The sequence below is a fragment of the Plasmodium gonderi genome (genome assembly GCF_002157705.1).
Source record: "Plasmodium gonderi DNA, contig: Chr08, whole genome shotgun sequence".
Taxonomy (NCBI): Eukaryota; Apicomplexa; class Aconoidasida; order Haemosporida; family Plasmodiidae; genus Plasmodium; species Plasmodium gonderi.
Window position 1 is genome coordinate 374,882 of NW_021628933.1, and position 18,123 is coordinate 393,004.

At 28.4% G+C, this 18,123-nt stretch overlaps 4 protein-coding genes across 4 annotated transcripts; 2 read left to right on the top strand and 2 right to left on the bottom strand.

Moving 5' to 3' along the window:
• Positions 1-405: 405 nt before the first annotated feature.
• Positions 406-3,270, top strand: PGO_080720 (hypothetical protein, conserved; the record flags this gene model as incomplete). The annotated part of the gene is made up of 1 exon (XM_028687296.1): positions 406-3,270. The coding sequence occupies one exon, from the start codon at positions 406-408 to the stop codon at positions 3,268-3,270; it is 2,865 nt and encodes a 954-aa protein (XP_028543097.1).
• Positions 3,271-6,087: 2,817 nt separating this feature from the next.
• Positions 6,088-7,572, top strand: PGO_080730 (hypothetical protein, conserved; the record flags this gene model as incomplete). The annotated part of the gene is made up of 1 exon (XM_028687297.1): positions 6,088-7,572. One exon carries the CDS (start codon positions 6,088-6,090, stop codon positions 7,570-7,572), a length of 1,485 nt encoding a protein of 494 aa, XP_028543098.1.
• A 1,908-nt stretch (positions 7,573-9,480) lies between these two features.
• Positions 9,481-11,808, bottom strand: PGO_080740 (tubulin beta chain; the record flags this gene model as incomplete). Its single annotated transcript, XM_028687298.1, has 3 exons — positions 9,481-9,769; positions 10,012-10,964; positions 11,713-11,808. 3 exons carry the CDS (start codon positions 11,806-11,808, stop codon positions 9,481-9,483), a joined length of 1,338 nt encoding a protein of 445 aa, XP_028543099.1.
• A 3,952-nt stretch (positions 11,809-15,760) lies between these two features.
• Positions 15,761-17,185, bottom strand: PGO_080750 (nucleolar protein 5; the record flags this gene model as incomplete). The annotated part of the gene is made up of 1 exon (XM_028687299.1): positions 15,761-17,185. The coding sequence occupies one exon, from the start codon at positions 17,183-17,185 to the stop codon at positions 15,761-15,763; it is 1,425 nt and encodes a 474-aa protein (XP_028543100.1).
• Between the last annotated feature and the right edge of the window lie 938 nt (positions 17,186-18,123).

The following is an 18,123-nucleotide window of genomic DNA, read 5'->3' on the forward strand; positions in this document are numbered from 1 at the left end:
ATTCACGCACGGATGAATTTACGCACACATGGTTTTGCGTCTGCGCGTATTTACACCTTTGTGTACAGTTAAAAACTCTTGTTTTTATGTCCCCCTCAAAGCAAAGCTTTTTAAAGAGCTAAGGAGGGGGAAAAAAAAAAAAAAGAGGAAAGGAAATTTTGGCTGTGTAAAAATTGGAAAACTGTATAATCATCATAAGTATGGATGTGCTTAACACGTAAACAGGTGTATGCGCGTACGTATGCATATACCCACATATGTACATATATATAGCAAATTTGCACGTATATGACGAGATTATTCATACATCCTGATCCTTGTACACATAAATGAGCCGTGTATGATGCATTTTGAGTTTCTGTTCCTTTTTTTCCACCATTTGTGCTTGTTCTGAACGAAAATAAAATGAATATAAGATTTGTGTGTGAAATAATAGCCATGATTTTGCTACATGTAATATTTTACAAGGTGTCCATTTATTATTTACTGAGGTATTTAGACATTTTAAATCATTCGAATAAATTTAATAAAAACATTTTTTTTATAACTTTTTTAGTTTGTATGTCCATATTTTCCCTTTTTTTATTCGAATTATCCAGCATAGTGTCAAATGTTATAATTACTTACATTTGGCACATTGATATATGTATACTAGTATTCTTGTTGTATATAGTTATACCAGTAGAATTTATCAACACAATATTTGATTCGAGAAATTATAAAGAAATACTTTCCCCAGAATTTAATTCTCATTCGCATATTAAATTGATAAAAAAATATTATATAAAAATAAGTACCATATATAAAGAAAAAAATGGAATTAGCAAAAAAATAAAGAAGCATTTTTTTCTGATTCGAAGTATAATATTTTTATCCTTTCTTTGGTTAAGTTTGGGAAAATTAAAAAATATGATTTACAAAAAAAATTATAATTATGTTATTGCAGATGATAATACGTTAAGTATAAGGAAATATATACTATATAACCAATATATGGAGAAGAAAAATAAAAATAAAATTTTTAATAAGACCATTTTTTATTTATTAGAAAAAAAGAAAAAATGTTTTAACTACTATTCTTGCGAATTTAGAGAACTTCATCAATGTTATAACAAAGAACAGGACGATCGTAGTGAAGCAAAGGATGAAAAAAAATCAAAACTTAAAAAATGCGTTAACTGGTTCTATAGTATTGTCAGCATATTGTGTTTCATGATTCTACACTATTTAATGCTATTATATAAGTTTATAATTGGAGAATTGCTGATAAATATATGCGCATTAGGTGTAACGACAAATTCAATTGTCGCAGGAATCTCATCCATGTATTTTATTTATGACTATGTTATTACCTTTATATATTATTTACAAATTCCTAAAATACAAATACAGATATATAACATAGAAGAAAGTATTTTAATTAATTTTACGAATTACATGTTTAAAAAGAAGGAACTTCAAAAATTACAAAGTAATTTTGATATTCATTCCAAAAGATTTATTTACGATGCGAAAAAGGCATCAATTCATAGAGGTGCTGTAGGCTCTAATAGGAATATTTCCCCTCAGGGGATAACAGAAAAAACAAATGTAGAGTGGCAAAAAGAAAGACTGTTATTATCAAAAAGGGAATGTGAACACAATTATGAACAACGTAGTAGCAGAACAAATAGATCAACCAATATGAGGAAGAAAAAAAATTCACTGAAAAAAGCGTCTCTTCTTGTAAGTTTTACTAATAGGTTAAGAAATCTGTGTAACTTTAAAAATACCAATTTATTAAACTATCCAGACAACAGCGCTCATCTGAAATTCACTGATTCTGATCATTTGGATAATAAACAGAGGTGTTCTAACACGATTAAAAAGAAATACAGCACTTTTAATACTCATCATTTTGAACAATCCAGAAATAAGAAGAAAAGTGGAAATTTCAGCGATCACGAATCAACTACAATTAATTATTTTTATAAAAATATAAATAAAAATAACGTGCACCCTTTGAAAAGGTCGAATAGTTGTCCTATTCCCTTTGACGAAAAGCAAGACGTCAAATTTGATGGTGAACCTGGGTCCCATTTCAACGAAGAGGAACACCTGAGGAAATGTCGCTCCCTTAATGTTTTACTCGGCAGTGAATCATCTCTCCCACTGAAAAGCGAATGCATAATTCGTAATAGGAATAGCGATAACAATAGTAATAGCAGAGGATATAACTGCAACAGCACAGAGAAAAACCTCTTCAAGCAAAGTGATAAAGGAAATGATAATGATATCCAAAATGGAATAAGTGGCAAGAGCAGAATGAGCATAGGTGGAAGAGGAGAAGAAAAAGAAGGAAACGTGATCATCGAAGACAACATGATTGAGAATTTTTTTTTCAAAAGTATAAGCTTCCCAGTGAACAAATTCGAAAAAACAAAATACAATGAGAAAAAGAAAAAAATGGAACGTATTCAGTTTTTATATGAAATGGAAAAGAATTTTCATTTAAAAAATAAAAACAATATGGATAACAGTAAACTTAAAAATGAGTCCATTGAACTGAACGATTGTCAGACAAATGAGGATGATAACATGTATGATTCATGCAATGAAGATATGCGCAAAATTCAAGATTTGGAAAATTATAATAAATTGAAAAAAGAAATTGAAAATATTGTATATACAAACACAAGTATGTATTATTCCTTAAATGCAATATTAAGTAGAAAATTTGAAATTCAAAAAAATAAAAATTGCCTACTGGGAAAGATTAACGTATTTTTAAATTCAGTTATGTTTTTAACAGTTATTTATAAAATTATTATGTCTATTTTAAATATTATATTTATAAGAATATATATAAGAGATCCCTTTTCCAAAATTATTGAAAAAATTTGTTTATTTTTCAATATAAAATATAATATCCCAATAATTTATGGACCCTATATATCATTAGCATACATTTCGTATATAGTAGCAATTAATATGAAGAAGTTTTTACAACAAGTTATTCAAATATCTACTTACTTTTCGTTTTATTTTAAACTCTTTTCAAATATGTGGATTCTCTTAATATCAGAACTAATGGGACTATATTTTGTCACTAATTCTTTACTTTTAACTTCCTACATACCAGTAAATTACAATCATATTATGAATTTTGTTATTGGAAATAATTATGATTATAACATATTTCATTTGCACTCAGATTATGTTTTTATTACTTCCTTTACTTCTACTTTAATTTTTTGTGTCTTATACATGTTTTATTTTTATTTTTTTTAAGTGTCTTTTGCTTTAGTAACATTTATTTATCACATATGTTTGAATTTATATTACATTGAGAACTAGTGTACATCCTCTTCATGTTTCGCATATTATAATTTCTTTTATTATGCACGCATGGAAATTAGGCGTTTTTTTTTGTCACAAGCCCCTATGAATGTTTTACACGAACATATGTGTTAAGCACGCATGTGTAAAGAGGAAGCATGTATAAAAATGCTTACTCATACATGAGCATATCATTACATTTTTACTTTTTAATTCATTAAATTTAATTCGTTCGTTTATTACATTCATTTTATTTTGCATTTAATCTCTCCCTCCCTTTTTCGTATTATCATTTTAGTCGCTTATCGTTTTAAAGTTCTGTAATTTTAACATTCTACCTTTTTAGAGCTCTAAGGTTTTAATGTTTTATCTTTTTACAGTTCTATGGTTTTTACGTTTCATTGCTTTATAGTTCTATAATTTTAACGTTTTATCGTTTTATAATTCTATAATTTAAAAGTTTTATCTTTTAATCTCTATAACACTTTGCCATCCCATCTTTAAAGTGCTTTACAGCCATGTCATTTTTTTTTTTTTTTTTTGTTAATTTTAATGCATAGCTGACATCATAAAGTCTCTTGACATATTTTTTTTTTTTTAATTAAACTTAGTGTAGTGGTTGTATGCATATGTCAACTTGCGCGCAAGTATATGTTTGCAAACTTATGGCTAAATCTTGAAATTTTATAATTACAACAAAATAAGGATAAAAAAATATATGTAAATTGAAATAACAGTGACGAAGGTGTATTTATTTGTCGTATGGATGAATAAGAGGAGGTCACCTTTTTTTTTTATCGTTTTGTCACGAACTCCATGCGATTGTAAGGTTTAACACCATTCCTTTGTTAATCCCTTTCTGTTGTTTAATTTAAGTATCATTGTGGATTTTTATTTATTGTTTAATAAAAGGTTAATTATACATTTATTTTATTTTTTTTAATTTTTAACACAATGAGGGAGAAAATTTGGGGAATTACAGAAAATTTTCCCATGTAACAATAGTCTTGCTGTTAGACCTTTTAATATAAGTGTCTTTTTTTTTTTTTTCATATCAAAAAATGTGTTGCAACATTAATAGACATAAATTTCGACCCATATTAAATTCATTATCATTTATGTGTTTCCATGAACATTTACAACACGAATATATATGTCATTGTGCTTATATAGGCATGTATATATAACACACGTATATTTGCATATATGTAAAGACTATCCACAGAAAGAAGAAACAATTGCACATGCAACAATTTTTACCTGCAACGCAAACCCTTTGCTTGGTGAAACCACTTTAGTGGCGTGAAAAAATATGTCTATATACTCACAACATGAAAGCAATTTTTTTTTGTGAACAAAATTTTATGTGTGCCCTTATTGCAAATAATTTTTAAGAGGAAAAGGATGTAATTTGAATATGAAAAATGAATGCATAATTTTCACAATTACATTTTTTACAACCAGGTGTTGAAAATTATAATTTACTTTTGAGTCTTGCTTGAGCACGTTTGGGTATTAGGGCTAAAGGGTCATGTGAAAAACATGTCTTTACGAAAAATGCGTATTTTTCTTATGAATAGGGTTCTTTCAAAAAGAAATTTGTCTCATTTTGCTATTGTTAAAATGTTGAGTTGTGTGTGTAATTCATGTTCGCAAGTGTATATATTTAGACACTTTTATTTTTTTTATTTTTTGGCTCGAAATTATTTTTGCCATCATGCGGAACATTTTTGCACCAAAATGGAGCAATATTCATGTTGACATGCACCTCGTTACGGTTTAAAAAAATTTAAAAATATGATAATTTAAAAAAAAAATTACGGCATAAAATGTCTTATCCATATGTTACAAAAAAAAAGTGTTGTATTTCATTTCCTTTCCTTCTTTTTTGTCCCAATTTATATAGGAGTTGTAAAAAAATAAAATTTTGTTCTGTTCTTTGCAGAACGGACTTTTATAGACCTTTTGATCATTTTGGATCAGAGATGTGTATAAAACCGAATGAATAGTGATCAAGAAAAAGAGCCTTTTTCTTTAAGACTTGATCTTAATTTGTGCGCTCTTTTTTAAGTTTGGCTTTTTTAATTCATAAAAACGTTTGTAATTGTTACACACATTTATGTGCAACAATATATATATTTTTTTTTTATTTTATTTATTTATTTTTATTTTTTTTCTTTTCTTCTTTTGGTTTTTATAAATAACGATTTAATCAAAACACAAATGATTTCTTTTCACATTATAGGCATTTTTTTGTAGCGTTTTTGTTAAACTTCATTTTTTTGTAAAACTTAAAAAAACAATTTTTAATAGGCATGTCATAATTTTATACATTTTTATAAGAAGCGTTTGTTTACTTTTCCTATGAAAATTTACTTGTCTTCACTTTTTAGTAGAATCGATTAATAGTGTATATCGAATCATTTTTAAAACTCATATTTCAAAGGATTACTTTTTTCATATTAAGACATTACTTAACATGTACAGAGTTTTGCTTCTTATGCTTCAGTACTGATTATGATTTTTATATATTTTTTATCTCATTTCATTTATACATTTGTGAGTTTTTTTTACGACTATACTTAGTGCATGTACTAATTCAGTACACAGTTCATACTTGGTTTCCATAAATTATCGTCGTTTACATTTTATTTAATTTCTCATTCTGAATACGTGCACACATTTGAAGGCTTTCCCATACCTCGACTCTACACATCACGCACAAATATATACATATATATATATTCACATATCGCACTGTGCACTTGTATGCATTCATATATCCATATTAAGAGCTGCAAGATGAATCAATCGGCAGAAATAAAACATCAATTCTCAAAAACAAAAATTTGTAGACACTTTTTAGAAAATAGATGTACGAATAAAGGTAACTGCAACTATGCTCATGTACTGGAGGAATTAAGACCTCTACCAAATTTAGAAAATACTAAATTATGCAAAAGTATAAAAAAAAAAGTCCCCTGTCTTAACCCTAATTGTAAATATGCCCATAGAATTGAAACGTTGCAACCAAGTACCAATCTGGCTACTTATAAAACCACTCTATGCTATTTCTGGAAAAAGAAAAAATGTATGAATCAAGATAAATGTAGATTTGCTCATGGTATTGAAGAAATTAGACCTCTAAGAGTACCAAACGAAATGAAAAATGTAGAGACACAATTGCCGCTTACAGATAGAAATGACAATTCATGTGTAGAAAAACATCAACAGAAAATGAAGCAAAAAGGACAACAAAAAAAAGAATTGTGCACAGTGTATGGGAAAAAATGGGGAAAAAAGTGGGGTCCCAATGAAGGCAAAAGTAAAGGTAAATACGAAGGAAATATATGGGAAGAGAATGGAAGAAAATATTGGAACAGTGAAAAACATATCGCACGAACTGATCATACGACAGAAAAAAATTTTAACCTACTACTTGAAGAAGAAACCCCACAAAATGTGACGACAAACTTGAGCTTATTTGATAACACTCCTACCTTAGAAAATGGTTTATTCCAGTTGAATGAAAATTTTTTAAATATTTATAACAGAGCAACTTCCAAAGTTAATGCTTGGCCCACTTCACAGAAAAAGACGTATTCTGATGCACACGAACAAAATGAAACAAATGTCAAGAAAGAAAGCATGGAAAATTTTATTTTAGATATGGGTTTTATGAATTTCGATTACCTTATGGATGATACAGAAGTTTCAAATTACGATTTATTTGGGGATAACAGTCTCGACATAAATCTGGAGAACCTCCGGAACAGAAATTTTGGTAGACGTCAAAGCGTTAGCATGAGTAGGAGTAATGTCGAAGACGTGGATCGAAGCCAAAACATGGACATGGGTATGTCCCAAGGTGCATATATGAATAAGGGGAAATGCATCAGTATGAGTAGAAGTCAAGATATAATTCTGGATTGGAGTACCCAAGTAAGCGAGAGTAATAGTCTTGATATATTTTTGGAAAGACATCAGAATATAGGCAAAATTATAAATACCAATCATGGTGTTAGTAAACATCACGACAGGATCTTGCATAGGTGTAACAGCCCAACTATGGGGAAAAGTATAGGAATATGTAATGACCAATGCAACAGTGAAAATACAGAGTCAAATGAATTTTTTTTTTCACTCAATGATATTTCTCCCGAGGAGGTGATAAACGACTCTGAACTTTTTACTAAATTGTGTAAAAGCATAAAAGGAGCTTCAAAAAATTTTGAAAATATATGTACTTACTAAGTATTTTCCGAATATCTGATTTCATATCTATATCTCATAATGCCATTTGTTGTATAATATGAAAAAAAAAAAAGAAATATTAAGTTTGACATATGGTATAAGATATTTCCGAACATTTTAATCATGTAGGACATATACACATAATGAGAATTCCCTAAAAGTTTTAAATTATCATTAAGCGTTATTATATGCACACTTTCGTATATTTTTTCTTATAAAGTGGTTATAAAAGATAAATTCAATAGTATAGATTTTTATTCGTTTGAGAATATTCTAAAAGTTTTTTCATCTGATGACTCTTAGAATATGATACGTGTATATATCTATGAATACATATACTCTTCAAATGATCACAAAATTGTAAATTATTATAATTGAAATATTTTATTGATTTCATTTACACATAATTCATCACATGTTAAAATTATAGTTACGTATAAAGGTTTAAAATTATTTTAAACTAAACAGCTTTTGTTGGTGCACTATTCTATTTTTAATTTAATTTTATTTTTTGTTATGTCCTTTTCGTCTTATTAGCCATTATTTTGATGTACAAAAATTGTTTATGTGTGACCTTTTTAATTCTTTTTTTTTTTTTTTTGTCCTTATTCTGTTTACAAATTTTTTTTTCAGTATTCTGAATTATTTTTGCTTCTCTGTCGTTCTATTTAGTGTATTTATAAATTCTTCAGAGCGTTTTCAATTTTTTTTTTTTTTTTTCTCTTCTGTAATTTAACGTAAACCACACGAAGCAGCGAATATATATATTCTTTAAGATTATTTTAAAAGTGCATCATCATAAAAATTGGATTAATGGCTATTTTATTTTTTCATTTTTTCGGCTTATCTTTTTTGTATTGTTACTGTCATCGATACTACCATATGTTAGGTAGTTGTTAAGTATTGTCTTTTCTATGTAAAAATATGGATCACTACTAAAAATGAGGCCTAAATAGTGGTTACACATATATCTTGCGTAAGTATAGGTAAATGAGGTATGTTACGTTTAATGTAACTAATGGTATGATTGAATGGAAACATTAGATCAATAGCAATTCGTTTTATTTTTTCATAGGAAATACTGTTTAATTACTCTGCTTTTGCGCCAATTTCACATTCCCACTTTTCGTAATTCAAAGAAGTTCTATATTTGATGTTTCTCTTTCAGTCACAGGTATTTTTAAATCGTTCTATTCCTTTTTTTTTTTTTTTTTTTTTTTTTTTACAAACATTAATCGGATTCATGCTAGAAATGAATCTGCTGGGCGAAAGAGACATCACTCATAAAAATACAAAAAAGGAAACATTCTGGGTGAAATTTGTAAGTACGTTCAATTTTAGTATTTCAGGTATATATATACATATATATGAACGTGTATATGATACTCCGTTAGACTTTTTTTTAAGGGGGCTTCAATGAATTATGGTTGACACCAATAGTTTCTTACCTAATGACACAATATCGAAATCATATTAACTGCCAGTGGAAATGTTGAATATTTAAGAAAAGATGGAAAATTACTATATGACTGTTTTAATTTTAATTTTTTTTAATTTTTTTAATTTTTTTCAGTTTTTGTCTTTTTTTTTTTTTTTTTTTTTTTTTTTTTAAGGTGCATATATATATTATAAACTTTTCGAGTGTCGAAGAAAAAAAGAAAAAGTCCAAAAGAATGTAATAAATTCTAGTTATCCAATTTCGCACGTATGATAGAACTCTAAATAACCAATATAAATATAAAAAATATTAATTCAAATTATAAAAATCCTGACATAAATTCCTTAAAAAAAAAAAAAAAAAAAAAAAAAAAAAAAGGCGACGAAAGGGAATAACGTTATATATTTCGTTATTATATGCCTTTTTAAAATTAGCTTAACCAAGTATGTTATATGTATGGATACATTTATTTAAGCTTCGACGTCTCCTTCCTCTTCTTCAAATTCTCCTTCTTCTTCAGCTGTTGCGTCTTGGTATTGTTGATATTCTGAAACAAGGTCGTTCATGTTTGATTCTGCTTCTGTGAATTCCATTTCGTCCATACCTTCTCCAGTATACCAATGCAAAAATGCCTTTCTTCTAAACATAGCTGTAAATTGATCTGACACCCTCTTGAACATTTCCTGAATAGCTGTAGAATTTCCTACGAATGTGACTGCCATCTTCAATCCCTTTGGTGGAATATCACAAACGCTAGATCTGTAGAAATAAAAATGAAGGTGCGTTTTTGTGAGTAGCACTTGTATGGAGTTTAATTGGGGCACTGCTCTTGTGCAAATGTCTATATCAGGCATAAATGTGAAAAATACAGCTATACATATACAAAAAAATACACACGTGTATATATATATACAGGAAGATATATAAAATTGGAACATTTTTCTTAGAGCGTTTCGGAGCACATTCCTACGCAAGATTTGAAGAATATGGAGAGGCCTTACTTTGTGTTGTGTGGAATCCATTCAACGAAGTAAGAAGAGTTCTTATTTTGCACATTTAACATTTGTTCATCTACCTCCTTAGTTGACATTCTTCCTCTGAACATGGCACAAGCAGTCAAATATCTTCCATGTCTTGGGTCACTTGCACACATCATATTTTTTGCGTCAAACATTTGTTGAGTTAACTCCGGTACGGTTAAGGCTCTGTATTGTTGACTACCTCTACTCGTTAGGGGTGCAAATCCAATCATAAAAAAATGAAGACGTGGGAATGGAATCAAATTAACAGCTAATTTTCTTAAATCCGAATTTAATTGACCTGGGAATCTTAATGAACATGTAACACCTGACATAGCCGCTGAAACTAAATGATTTAAGTCACCATATGTTGGAGTTGTTAGTTTTAATGTTCTAAAACAAATATCGTACAAGGCTTCATTATCTATAACTTGAACTTCATCAGCATTTTCTACTAATTGATGAACAGATAAGGTTGCATTGTATGGTTCAACAACTGTATCTGATACTTTTGGTGATGGGAATACAGAAAAGGTTTCCATAATACGATCAGGATATTCTTCTCGAATTTTACTGATCAACAAGGTACCCATACCACTACCTGTACCACCTCCTAACGAATGTGTAATTTGAAATCCTTGTAAGCAATCACAACCTTCTGCTTCTTTTCGAACTACATCTAAAACGGCATCTATTAATTCTGCACCTTCGGTGTAATGTCCCTTAGCCCAATTGTTCCCAGCTCCTGTTTGACCAAATACAAAGTTATCAGGTCTAAATAATTGACCAAATGGTCCTGCACGAACACTATCCATAGTACCGGGTTCTAAATCCATTAAAATGGCTCTTGGTACATACCTACCACCAGTTGCTTCATTGTAAAATACATCAACTCTTTCTAATTGCAAGTCACTGTCTCCTCTGTAGGTACCACTCTAAAGGGGTAAACATAAAAAGGTGTACGTGAATTTATGAAATATTTGAATGTCTTAAAAAGAAAAAGCATTTTAACGGAACACACACATGTATATAATATCTCTAGTTGGATTCGCATACACAATTTATATTATGTTCATAGGTGCAATAGTATGAATGTTCAAAGTGCATGCGTTTCGAATTAGTTCCATTGGGTTGTATAGAAACAAAATAAACAAGTTTTATATTAATTTTTTTTTTTTTTTTTTTTTTTTTTTTTTGCGTATTTAAGTGTTTAAAATGTAACGTGTCGGAATAATTTCGAAACGTGCAAAGATTCATACACTTAAAGTGTAGCACATATTGATGCAGTTCAAAAAGATAAACACTACACGTTTTACGTTTAAGATGAAAAGGATATATGGATCTATGGAAAATGCCACTATACACATGGACATATTTTTCCATTTTTAATTTCTCTTAATTTAAAATGATAATTAACGTATAACAAATATGCATATATAGGAGTAAACGCAAGAATCGAATCATTCATAGGATGTGTAATGGTGTAACTTTTTGATGTTTTTACATTCCCATGTAGGTGTACATCTATATATGTACACTTCCCTGGGAGATGGAAAAATAGATATGTGTATATATATACATATAAGTGCGTATACACATCAGTATAAATATATATATGAATACATTTAAGCACATGAACAGGCACACACAGGGGTGTGTTTATGAAAGCAGCTATTTATTTACTGGATCTATCCCATGTTCATCGGATATGACTTCCCAAAACTTAGCACCTATCTGATTACCACACTGACCGGCTTGGATGTGAACTATTTCTCTCATTTTTATTTGTTAAGTTAATTTAAAGGGGTGTAATACTATGGCTATGTAAATGTATGTACGTATGTATACACCTTTGTGTAAGCGTGCTTATATACGTATTATATAATGTGTTATGTATATATATATATATATACATACATATGCTTGGTGAATATAAAACTAACACTATGAATATAAAATATTACATGAAATTGTGTCATTTATAACACTTTAAAAAAAAAAAAAAGGTGGAGGGGAGAAAAAATGAATTCATTAGAAATAAGATGATAAAAATAAATGAGATAAATATATATGTGAATGAATAAAATCCTAGTAAAATAAATATGAAGAAAAAATGGAAAAAAATAAAAACTAAAAGAACCTGGGATTAAATCCTTAATATATTTCTTTCCTTTTGTTTTTTTTTTTTTTTTTTAAGTGTGTAAAAAAATAAAATGAAAAAAAAAGTAAATAAAAGGCAAGCTTCTTTGAAATGCAATCGCGGGTTATGCAGTAGGGAGTAATAACAATTTGTCAAAAAAAAAAAAAAAAAAAAAAAAGTTTTATATATATGTTTATGTATGCTTGCGTACTTATATATAAATATATATAAACACACGTACATGTACGCGAATATTTTTTTATTTCTTAAGCTGTGTTATTTGGGGACAGAAAAACGTTAGCTTAAATAAACCATAGGTAGAGCTAAGGAAAATATCTTTACAAATGCAAAGAGCGCTTGATGTATAACTTATTTCTTTTAAACAGCATGTGTATGTATGTTTGCGTGTGTGTACATGTATATATTTAAATATATAAATACATTATATACATTTTTTAAGCTCGTTCGCGTGTGTATTAGTTATGCACAATTATCCCATTTTTATCACTTGAAGACCGAAAAAAAAAAAAAAGAAAAGGGTGGACAATGTTTTAACTTTGATAGGAATTTATTTCATACAATTGTGAAAATTATAAAATTCCATCGATATAATATGTAAACATATGTATATAGGTTATTATTATTCTACATTACTTTAATTGGATAAAAATTCGCAAGGTTTAGTTCATTGAAGGTTTTACATACATCCACTGTTGGCGTGCTTAAGTAAATATTTAATTTATATATATGTATGTATATATTTACACACATTTATATATATATTTTAGCATATGCACAATTGTGTTACTTTTTCTTTTACGTCCATATGGTTTACTATTACCATCGTGTACACAAATAGACAAGTTCCACTTAACTAACCATGAAGAAAAATATTTGTGCGTAATATTATATGTATGTACTGAACAGGGTACGTTATAATCACGTATTTTTTTATTTTTTTTTATTTCTACCAAAATTTCTACATTTCCATGCAGTTTTTCCTATTTCTATGCAAGTGCATTTTATGTACATAAAGGAATTGTGTAAGTAGAATTAAGTGTGCCTTATTGCTGCTTTTTTATCAAAGCTTGTGTAAAAATATATTGTGGATTACTATTTTTTTTTTTTTTTTTTTTTTTTTGTGCCCCTTTATAGTGTTGATTTAAGTGGAATTATGTGCGGGAATATTTTTGTTGGAAAATGGAAATCATTGTACGATTTTTAAGAGAAATTAAGATAATAACATAAGTATATAATGTTTGCAACTTAAAAAAAAATATTTTTTTTTTATTTTTCTTTTCCACATAATTTTGTCTAAATGTGGAGACACAAAAAAACTTTTCATGGATTAGTTAAATGGGGGGTAAACGACTTTTTAAAAATTTGACCGACCAATAAGGTTTGATTAATACGCTAGTAAGTGTGCTTGTGAGATGTTAAGCACTCTTCAGCAGTGCCTTTTCAAACGGTCACAAAAGCACAGAAGTAAAGCATGTAAAGAATAGAAATAGGATATACCTTTTTAGATGAAAAAGTAAATAAAAATATTTCATAATCTTTTTTCAATTACTCTTTTTAAATCTTTACAAAATTTTCAATACTTGGCTGTTGTAGGTTCATTTTAGGATTAAAAAAAAAGAAAAAAAAATGGACGAAAAAAATGGAATGTAATATCTACAAGTACATTAGTTATTATCAATGTCGTAGAAAGTTACTTCGCTACAACTGTATAAGGAATCGTTCATTCTTCTCTACATTTCAGCAAAAGTTCTAACATATAATAATTCATATTTTTTTGTTTCATGCATTTTTTAACATATTTAAAAAAAAAAAAATATGCGCACACATGAACAATTAATTTCTATAAAGATTTTGCCCCATTGTGAAAGGTATTCAATTAAAGTGTGCATAATCCTTTACACATTTTTCTCTTAAATTATCGTGTTACTACTTTTGATAAGAATTGCACCTTTTTTTCATTACCCCTTATGGGCTATTGTTATTTTTGTGCGCCCTCAGCGCCCACCTGCTAGGTTTCTTTATAAAGGGGTAAATATAAATAGCTATAATATTTTTCACAAAAGTTAAAAAGGAATGAAATTTAATTTATTTTCCCAAGCAATAGGGTATTCTTATACATGCATATTCAATTTTTAAGAGGGGAAAGGGCGTTAATATGTAAATTTATGCTTGAACTATTTTTGCTAAATGAGGAAAGGTTCACAAGAATCATATTTCGACAATTTACGCCTAAGGGGTGATAATTTTCCCACGCCTTTGCAAGTTGGCTGTTTACGCCAAGTTAAGAATGGCTAAAATGAGAGCAAGTAAAATAAAATAAATAATAAATATAAAAAGCACAACATGCAAAAAACACTCAATAAAAAAAAGAGACATACGGAAAAAAAAAAGAAGTATCATTAAATTTCGAATGGTTGCAAAAATTATTTTGTGTAGGACTATCCATCATTGCCCACATTACGCATTGTAGAGTAAGGAATTAAACACCTTTATGGTCTTTATAAATAGATCAAAATTATGTACAAATGTTATGCACGAAAATTAAGTTATTTTCTCTTAAATATGATTTCATATGAGGTTATATGGCTACCGCAACTTGTGAAGACGTGGGAAAAAGATTGTGTTCATAAAGCGCTTAATTTACAAATCCTTTAGAAACCTCGTGAACGTATCTACCACTAGTACATGTGTATATTAATTCATGATAGTACTAAATATACCACTTGATTGACTTAAGGTGTAAGTTTTCCAATGAATATATAATATAAAATGTGTTCATAAAATGGGAAGAAACAGAAACAACAAAAAAAAGTCACTTAAGTCAAGCATGTCAGGCATAATACACACACTTTAAATGATTAAGAATAAACAATATAAATGAATTGATAAAAATGGATATATTTTTTTTTTTTTCTCGTTTTATACTTATTACAATTTGGAAAGGTAGGTTTATTTATTTTTTATTTTTCTTCATATTACTAATTATCGCAAATATGTATATATATACATGTGCATAAATTTCAAAATGAGGCAAGAAATGTTTGTGTAACTAGATGTAAAAATAGCGTAGGCATGTAATCACGGCAAAAACATAGTGATACATTAGGTAGAGTTGGCAGAATAAAACTTGTTATACACAAATTCTATGGTTGGTGTTAAGAAAAAGAGAATGTTAATAAAATAAATGGCAAAGGGTAAAATTATAAAAGTGTGAATGCTAAATAAATAAGTTAGATTAAAAATATTTTACACGTTAATTAAAACGTGAAACATTAAAGAGGTATAAAAAAAAAAATTAAAAAAAAAAAAATACATATTTATATGTATTTATTGTGTGATTTTGTATTTTTTTTAAGTTTTAAAACAGAGATATAAATTTCCTTTTTTACTGACCACGCTAAAAGCAATTATAGACAAGTAATAACGCTACCGGAGTTTCTAATTTTAACCGATGTAAATCATGAAACCAAAAGATACACAAGAATTATGATGGGATAATTTCTGCCCAGAATGTTGTATTATATTATCACATTCCTCTTCATTAGTCACTTCGCATTTCTGCGTCATTCATCACTTTCTCTTTTGCTTCTTAATAAACTTCTTGTTATTCCAATCAGCTTCTCTCTTATTAAATCGGAAATCCTTCTTCTTGTTAAATTGATTATTATTATTGTTATTGTTATTCTGATCACCGTTGGATTGGTTTGGGTTATATTTGCTTTGTTGCATTTGCATTTGGAATTGCAATTTAGAATTCTTTGGGTTATTCATTTTTTTCTGCAGATTGTTTGTTATATATTCTAACCTTTTCTCTAAAAGTGTTTTACATGTTATAGCGATTGATGGTTCTGAAAAATCCCCAAGAGCGTCAACCCTTGTACATAAGGACAATTTGGCTGCTAAGGATCTGCTGATTTTTCCTTTCAATTTGGGTGTTGATTGTCCTACTAAAGTAGCATGATAAATTAAACCATATTTTGGTGTTTTCGATTTCGTTTTTAAGGCTCTAAATAAAGCTTTCTCTGAGCCTAAAATTTGTAAAGTTGAACTTGGATGTTTGGCTAAAGACATCAGGGAACCTGCTTTTGCAATTAATTTGGCACCTATTAAATCACCGACTAAATAGGTCAAATTCGGTGCAATGGAGTTCATTCTATATTTTAAATACGTAGCTAAAGATTCTCTATATTCAGTTAATTCTAATAATCTATCTGCTAATTCGTTTATACAAACTAAATCATCATCTTCTATTTCTGTACCCATGGAAATTTCTGCTAACTGTTTTATTTCCTTTTGAATTTCTTCTGTTGTTTCTTCTAACAAATTTACATTTTTTGCATTACTTCGGAATCCAATTAACTTAACACATTTTGCGTAAATTTTATTATCTGTTATTACTTTACCTAATTCTGGAAAATGCCACCCATACCATTCTTTTAAACGCATAGAAAAAACATTGATTTCTTTGTCCAAATCTTCTAACAATCCAACAGCTTGTATAATCATTACATCGACTTTATCTGCACTAAATTTTAATTTGAATCGATTCAAAGAATGAGATAAACTCAATTTTAACAATTTTGCATCTTCTTCTTGTACACCTACTAGATATTCATATAGATGTGTCCTAATTCCTCGAATTATTTCCTGTGTAGAATTCGTATAAGTTACATTTATATTATATTTTTTTTTTATTAGTCCTCCTAATGTTTTATCACATAATGCGAGCGTTTCATTTAATTTTGGCTTCACTATATTTTTCTTTAAAAACTTTTTCAGTCCTTTTCCCAACTTGGATTCCATTAATTTGCTCGTTTCATCAAAGGCATTTTGAAACTTTTTAAATTTACTAAAGCTGTATAATGATACATTTTTTCTCGCTTCCTCAGAGTTTCGAAAACATTTTTCAATATCTTTTACATCTGATTCGATTAGTTTGTTGTTCTCAACTTTGAATAATCCATACCCTGCTGCTGTTTCTACGAGTATCAACATTTTGTTCTTATACCCTCCTCAAATTCGTACGTGCTGAGTGGGTTGCCTTTTCCCCAAACCAGTGGGGAGGGAAAAGTTCTCGATAATACGTGGGCAAAAATCCTTCCTTACACCTAACTAAGTAATATACCGGAGTTGTCAATTTGCTAATCACTCTTCAATATTTTTTTATAAATTTCCTTAAGTTTACTTGTAAGTTATTCGCAGCTCTTTACTCGACAAGTATGTGTCACATAAAAAACTTACTTGGATAAATGTTCGGCAATTTTGGAGCTCCTGAACTTGCTCTGCTGCTAATTTGTGAATCTATTTTAATTTTATTTTCCTATATTTTGAGTTTTAAAATTTTTAATTTCTCATTTTTCCGAAAAATTAAAAACTGATAATTTAAACATATAAAAATACATTAATTATAGATGTTCCCAATTATACTTTTGTAAGAATTATAAAAAATATATACATGTTTTCCTACAAAAGTGCCGTATTCATGATGCGCTATTTCCTCCTCTCTTATACTTAATTTTATGCGTCATATATTTATACCTCCTTAAAATTTTTTCATATAGTTTGGATGATGATTTTTTTGCAAATGCTCATTTGGTAATTACACAAGCGACATAAACTTAATTTTTCCTTTAAATATTATATTTTATTTTTTTTTGTAACACCATAAAATTGGCCCTTGAAGGGGGCTATGATTTTTTCTGCGAATTTTTGATGGATGACAGCGCAAAATTTGTGTGGGGGATATTATTATATGGATTTTTTTTTTTTTTTTTTTTTTTTTTTTTTGAAAGCTCTTACTTAACCAAATTATGTAACCATTTATTTATCTTTTTTTTTCGCTATATAGAAAAATTTTTATTCTTGTTTTTTCGTGCTTAATGAATAATTAATAAAGGTTTTTTTAAAAATTGCAATCTAAAGGAATATACGAT